The sequence below is a fragment of the Anguilla anguilla genome, chromosome 13, assembly GCF_013347855.1.
Source record: "Anguilla anguilla isolate fAngAng1 chromosome 13, fAngAng1.pri, whole genome shotgun sequence".
NCBI lineage: Eukaryota > Metazoa > Chordata > Actinopteri > Anguilliformes > Anguillidae > Anguilla > Anguilla anguilla.
The window spans coordinates 14,194,283-14,202,036 of record NC_049213.1 but is presented as its reverse complement, the minus strand read 5'-3'; the positions used below and the strand labels follow the sequence as shown (position 1 = coordinate 14,202,036).

General features: G+C 39.7%; 1 protein-coding gene across 1 annotated transcript; it reads left to right on the top strand.

The window, feature by feature from the left end:
- Positions 1-317: 317 nt before the first annotated feature.
- LOC118211045 (CCAAT/enhancer-binding protein beta-like) lies at positions 318-1,909 on the top strand. Its single transcript, XM_035387779.1, has one exon. The coding sequence runs from the start codon at positions 519-521 to the stop codon at positions 1,392-1,394; it is 876 nt and encodes a 291-aa protein (XP_035243670.1). The 5' UTR covers positions 318-518; the 3' UTR covers positions 1,395-1,909.
- The last annotated feature ends 5,845 nt before the right edge of the window (positions 1,910-7,754 follow it).

Sequence of the window (7,754 nt, the reverse complement as noted above, 5' to 3'; positions counted from 1 at the left end):
CTTCGGAGACACAAGCACAGTTCTCGAAGGCTATAGTATAAAGTGTAGCACATTACTTCAAGACTTCAAACTCTATAAATTGCTCAGTAGGCTATTATTAGCCTGCTTAGGAACAATCGTTGCCTATGTGTAAGCATATTCACTATTAAGGCAGGATTAGTAATAGTAGCTATAGCCTACGTATTTTCACTTCGATTTTTTTCACTCCAGATTTAAACACTGATTTGTTGCTAAACTGGTTAAACACGTCACGCAGCTGCCCAGCCTTTAGAGAAACACCGCCCTCTGTGTTATATAAGACGAGCTAAAGTCGAAGTCCGCTGTCAAAGTAAATTCGTGCGCTTGAAGTGTAGAGCCACACTGAGTAAAGGCGAATTGCGCAATCTCTTAGTGAGGACTGGCGAGTCATTTCGTGCGAGTGTACCGATAGACTTTATTGTTGTTTTTCAACAAGTGGTTTGTCAGGGAGCTCGCCCCTTGTTTCAAATGGTCCCGCAACACGACGGGTGCTAAGATCCATGGAAGTGGCCGGTTTTTACGAGGGGGATTACCTTGATTTCCACGGCGGTAACAGCACTCACTGTCAGAGAATCAAAAGCCTTGACAAGCAGCACGCCAACGGTTCGATGACGGAGCTGGGCATCGCAGAACACGAAAAAGCGATTGACTTTAGCATCTACCTAGACCCAACTTTTCATTACCAGCAACAGGCAACTCCAGCTGAGCCCGTGGGCCAATCTCGCGGTGAGGATATCTTCTCAGAATTCCTTGCTGAAGAAAGCAAGACTAAACGGACCGCCACCGCCACTCAAAACTACAGAAACCTCGTGACATACAACAATCAAGGATCCAGTCAAAACTGTGAACCTAGGGAATCGGGCATCCTTGACTACCCCGAACTGCAAGAAACCCGAGTTGACACAGTGTTTAGCTCACACATACTCTGCGGCTACCCAAAGAACGGGTTAACAGAAGAACTGAAAGAAGACGCCAGAATGGACGGCGGTTCTTCGGGCTACGGAATGTCGTATCTGCAATATAAGTCTGCCCCAAGTGACAGTCTTGGGAACATTTCTACCGCTTCCTCCTGCAGTTCACCTGGGACACCTGGCCCGCCAGGTCGAAGCAGGTCGCCACTGCATGGAACGACACCATACGGCAGCAAGGGGAAGAAACATGTGGACAGAAACAGCGACGAATATAAACAGCGGCGCGAGAGGAATAACGTCGCTGTGAGAAAGAGCAGGGACAAAGCCAAAATACGCAACCTCGAGACGCAACATAAAGTACTGGAGCTGGCAGCGGAGAATGAACGCTTGCAAAAACGCGTGGAGCAGCTGTCAAGAGAACTGGCCACCCTGCGAAACTTGCTCGCTGCTACAGGACAATGCTGACCAGAATCGCCTCGTGTAGGCTAGAATATGGTACTTCTGGAACCTTGAACTCAGGCTGGGACTGTTTCACAGGTTCATTGTTCTTTTAATTTTTTTTTCTGAGGTGTAGCCTACTGGCTACGTTTACCTTAATATCTTAAAAGGAGCAAATTAACTGTATTATTGATTAACAGTGTATGGACAATAGTCTTAGCAACTCATCGTGCATGGATTTCATAGTTTCTCATCGCAATATTTGTTGAAATGCCACTGTGCCCCATAATGTTTTTATTTTTATTTTTTATAATCTGTTTTAATATATAACCTGAAATATTGTTTACGGTTAAGTTTTTCCTACATTATCTGTTATTTAAATGATTTTTTTTCAAGCGTGGAAATTTATACTGCACGTGTATGATGCAATCTGATGTAACAGTATTGGCAATGCAGTGAAATAATCTATTCAGGATGTATGTGCACACGTTTTTGAACAGAAAATCCAAAATGCTTTAATTAAAATAATTTCTAATTTGTTATATGACTTCCTTTATGTGTTCTTAACATAACGAATTTCATTGCAGCCAAAGTCACGCAATTTGACAGCGAGGAGCGCGCACTGTGCCAATATTAATTACGAGTTACTGTTTATCTGGTTTCTCAGGAGTCATTGGACAGACTACGCAATCTCCAGTGCACACTGAGAAATTATCATTTTGGAGATAAGGAAGTGAAATATCTGACAACGAGCTGTCAAAGAAAAGGCCTAAACCATGTACAGTTTGAAAGAAGTATATTTTTTGGATGTAGGTTTGTTTACGCACGCATGCCTTAGTTATCTGATTTTACTTAACCCTTGGTATGATTCATTTTAAAAACAGGCGAAGGAAGCGTTGTTTCTGTCAAACGAATGGCTCAATCGGTGCATTTTACCAAAAATCAGCTGTCTGACATTGTTGAGAAAAAAACAAAAATAACAAAATGCAAGTAACAAAACTGTGTGTGTGTGTGTGTGTGTGTGTGTGATACGCCAAAACAAAATAATCTGATGAAAAATAGAAGTTAAATAAGGTCCCTTGAGTAAATGTAGCCACGCAAATTTGAGTTTAGCCTATATATTTTTTAGTTGATCGTTTTACTTCTAGTGCTGGATCTTGTGTTCCGGACATGGCCGGACATACAACATATAACATATAATTAAATGAATTGTGTTCTACCTACCTTGTTTATTCGAGCTTTAAACCAGCATTGAACAGTGAACGTAAATCTAAAAGTCGTGACGTGAAAGAAATACTGATGAGATTAACCAATTTTACATGGGTGAAGGGAGTTAGGTCATTATGTGAATTAATACGCATGCATGTCTTTGATTACGCCTTAGATCACAATTGTGTCAGTAGGAAAATCAATCAATTAAATTCGGTTGGAATCAGTGTCTAATTAAAACACTCCCAGATTGATTTCAAATGAAAAGCATAAAATATGGACATTCTGGCCAGTATGGTAAAACGTTTAAGGACAACCAACAATCATTACCCTTAAATTTGTTGGTTATTTATTGACATCAAACAAATTTATTGCGCAATATAAATACATTTCATGTAATCTATAAAAAAGGGCAATATATACACTAATAGGTCATTAACCGAACATGCAACACAGCTTATTACGTAACCTATATGGATGATCTAAGCAGATCACATTTGAAATCCTCTGGGATTTATAAAGTTTGCGTAAAGAGGTCAAGTGTTTTACTCACATAGGGTAGATTGTAATATCGCTATAGTAATACGTCATATACGCACTTCAGTAAAATGTCTAAAAATTCCTACAGATACAATTATTGTAAGTATTCGCATGACGTGTTACAATAATTAGACACATATGTGAACTGGGCGAATTGTCGCTCGAGTGTTCGAGAGTCCTCGGAGTCCATGCCATTGACTTGGACCACCACCTACATTAACAGCGTGACGCTAAGCTCATACGCGCCGCTTTTCTGCTTAGTCACAGGAGGAAATCACGTGAACTGCGGGCACTCAACCTCCCCATCCAGAGCAGCTGCGTTACTCTTAAAGTGATAGTCACGCTCTTCGGTTATTAACACCAGGGTGACGCTAAATTTGCTTTCAGTTTGAATTGTTTCTTCCAGACGTTAGCCGACCCCTTTGCCAAAACAAGTTAATGCTGTCGAAATGTAACGGGACACACAAGGCAAATGGTGGTGATAACGAGACACAGAACGTCACAACTCTGGAGAATAAAGGTGTTTAGTCATAGCGGCGGAGTGGAGGTATACATGCTAAAGCAACAAACAGTGCTAACACTGAAGTGATCAGGGTCACAAACTAGTTGTCAATAGTAGTTGTCAATACGAAGTCTTACAACTAAGTTTGATGTCATAATTGGTGCAAGAGTTAAATTGAGAATGTAGCAGTATTAGGAGGGTCATTAATGGGTTAGGAGCTTTAGCTTTAGATTTAGCACAGGTGCAGTTAGCAAACCCATGCAAAATGTTCAGTGTTAGGTGAAGCAAGGTGCATTTTCATTCTGCGGCAGAAGATGGGCAGGGACTCCTGGTGGTGCTAGATGGGAATTCACAGATGTTTTATACACCCTAAGGCCCTGAGTGTACCAACGCATAGATTCAGAAGAAACTCCAAAAAACCCGAAGGGAAAATGATTTAGTTTCAATGATGAGGTGTCCACACTTTAAGAATTTTAGAGAACTTCACAAATATTTCAGCTGCAGACCTGTAACCTTCAGCTGTATCCTCGTTCAAAAGCAATCATGCAACAGAAAATGAAAGAAAAAGCAAACACTTGCCGTTAACTGTGGTGACTAAATCCAGGCCGATGTTCCTGTGATGTCATAATCTCAGCTATGGTTTGATGTAGAATAATGTAGTTGTCAATGGTGTAGGAATAATACATTTAAAGAGTGCAGCAGCGTCCAGTAGTCTCGCAAACATTTGTCGCACTCTCATGGTCTCACGACGGCACTTACTGACGTATATGGAGTTCTATAGCTATACAACTGCCACACACCATGTGACTAAATAACTCCAAGTCCCCAATGTCAAAAGCACACCAGTATAAAATATAGCTTTTACTCATACCAGTCGTTCTCTTACAGTTGCTAGGTGAAGGCATTTTTGTATGAAATTCTGAAACTTTCCTCCAGTAATGCACCACAGTGAAACTAATGCCTGTTGAACTTCAAACACTTTTGATCTTCTCTTGTAAACGGTCAATCTTAAAGCAAGTTGCTAAATAAGCTGATGCACGACAGTCGTGTTGACATACGTAACTTTTGTTACTAAAATAATACCGGAGTGAACAACGGGCATGCAGCCATTGAATAGTACGGCTGATAACAGATTGAGCTGGTCATGCGGGGCTCATTTCCATAACAAAAAAGGGTGCAGCCAAATGGATAATTTCCAATACAGAAACAAGACGGGTATAATGTATTCAGCTACTAAAATAAGCACTAGGCATCTGTTTCAACCTGTGTAATGTTCCGGAGACCTTCTTGCTCAATCCTCCATCACAATCATAGACTGTATAAAAACAGATCGTAACACATAATACATTTTTTGGAACCCTCGGAAAATCACGTGGCATTTTAAAGCTTCCTGTCTGCCTGCCTGCTAACCCCGGTGTTTCTGATGACATCATTGAAACAAGTCGGATGGCCGCTGTGACCCATTTTGTGACCCATGTGTTTTTGGTGTGTGTGCGTGCATACATGTGTGCACGTGAGCAGGCCATTCACGGATGTTCACTCAATCATAAAATGTACAAAATGCGTCATTGGTACATTTTATTTCTCATTTTAAGCTGAAATTAGGAATACAAATAAAATGTCGAAAGTCATCACCAGCCTGCTTTAAGATTGTGTTTAATTTTCCTTTAAATATTCCTAAATATCTTGGTGAAGCATAGTCACCATTTTGATCAAAAAGGTAAGCTGAGGCAAAGCTGACTGATTTCTGCAGTTAAGAGATCCCTAAAGCTGAGAAATGGCCAGCCTTCTTGTAAAAACAGCAGAGTAATAAAATCCAACCACAAGCTCATATAATTAAAAAAAAAAAAAAGAAAAGAGGAAACTACACAGGTGTTGTTCTTTCTGTTATAGTACGCCGGTATGATATACTATTTTAATTAACTTTACTTGCTGTAATTTAACTCTGCATTAATTATGATGATGACATGCCTATGTATGTGTGTGCGTGTGTGTGTATGCGCACATGTGTGTGTGTGTGTGTCTGGGTGTGTGTGTGATCTTATGTAGCAGGAACTGAAAGACTAAGTGGACAGATATGCAATGCAATTAAGCTGGGGATTTTACCCTTTTTATTTTTTGTCTCAGCTCGGGAAATCCAGTTTCCATTCAGTGTTATTATTTCAAAATATAATTAATACTGAATGGAAAATGGGAAATATGTATATAATATTTAAATGCTAGATGCTGTACACATACTGTATGCACTTGTGTTGCTGCAAAACCCCATTTTGATCTGAACTGAATCACAGTTGCTTTGTATCTGACAAGGCCCCCCAGTGTATGTCTGATTTTCATGTAGAGCTGTAGAATTAAGCAGTTAAAAGAAATGAAATACTTTCTGGACTGCTGCTTTACATTCTGTCAATGAAATGAAGTTGCCTATACTGTGCTCTGAAGGTTAATCCAGGACTAAGAAGCCATGAAGTGTTTCTCCTTAGCCCAGTGCTTACTCTTGATATGTTGAATTTAATCAATGATTGAGAGCAGATTTTATAAGGACAAGTTACTGTAATTGCACTTTAACTCTATGTGTAGAAACATATGACAATACGTTTCCAAGAACAGCTTTGTAAAATGAAAACAGACACATTTTTGTGGGTCAAGCTGAAAGACCACCAGAACTTATGATGCAGTAGACAGTGATGAGTAGGGAGTCTATGAGCAGTGATGCATTTTAAAGCCTTATAATGCAAGAACTATTAAAATTTGACTATCTAAAAAGATAATATTCTGATCCACCAACATTTTATTGACCCTTACTCTTAAGTAATATATTGTGTGAAAATCTTATCACATCAGTTTACGAGGGGATTTTTTAAAAGTCCATTCAGACGCAGTGCAAACAAACCAACTGCACTCTTTGTGGTGGTAAATATTACAGCTACTACTTTACACATTGCGCAACTCCACCAATATCCTGTAACTTATATCTGCACTTTCGAACTATTACAGGGAAGCAAAAAAGTACACAATGTCCATGTCAAGCTATTGCGAGATATGATGTCCTGTTCAGGTCTGAGAGTATTTAAAACATACAGAGACATAGATATGGAGGCAATGTCAAATAATATGAAAATATGCCACAAATGCCACATTTCTGTCCAGTTTCGTTTTTAAATCTGCTTTCATAAGAGCTCCGAACTGCTTCTTTGTTCAGGCGGGTGTCTTCAGAGTTCAGAGACCCAATTCAGTTTTCTTGCATTACAGTGCAAAACGGCTGCTCCTTAACAGGGGCTACACACCAGCGATGGCCGAGTTGAGACACTCCAGAGACATAAGGGTTAACTTAAACTTGCCAGCTCAATAATCCCACCGCTAGTCTGCTTGCTTCGAAAGTGCTGTGTGTTCACAGATGGTTGTACTTTGAGGGGGATTTCCCACAATGCTAGGAGGACTCCATTTTTCTGGAAGTAAAAGCCCGGCCCCTTTTTTTCCTCGCGAATTTACTGTCAGTGAAGTGTAGCCTGTCGGTAAACCACTAGTTGCGTCACACCACACGTGGTCAGCATTGACCTCTTTAAACCTGAAGCCCTCAGATTATTTCATTATTTTTACTATGTTTTAAAGCAAAACATTATTATTATTTTTCACACCCAGGAATGGTGATAGCTAATATCATCCTCCAAGGTTTTAAAATATTAGGCACCGCTGTTGGTACCAGTTTTTTATGAGAAATATTTTGCAACCATTCTTCTTCTTTCAAGGCAATTTCAACAGTTCATTGGACGAGTGACAAGAAAGAAGCAAAAATAGAATTTCCCAAATTGCATCAGAAATATTGCTCACACTCTTGAGTTCAGAAATGCAAACTGTTTCAGCCCCAAACACTCAGCTGAACCACAGATGGAACTGGCAACTGGTCATTGAGAGACATGCAATTTCGGTGGCTAGAGTTTCTGCAGTATTATTTAAATATGAAAATAATAGCTATTTGTGGTACATTATAACATTTTGGAGTACATACACACATAATTAGAAAAAAACAAAACTAGGATAAAGTGTTTTGCTGAATTTCTCAAATACATACCAGAGCAATGGCCATGTGATTTCTGATTTATACTCGTTTGGTCCATCCATTCTTTTATTACCCCAGG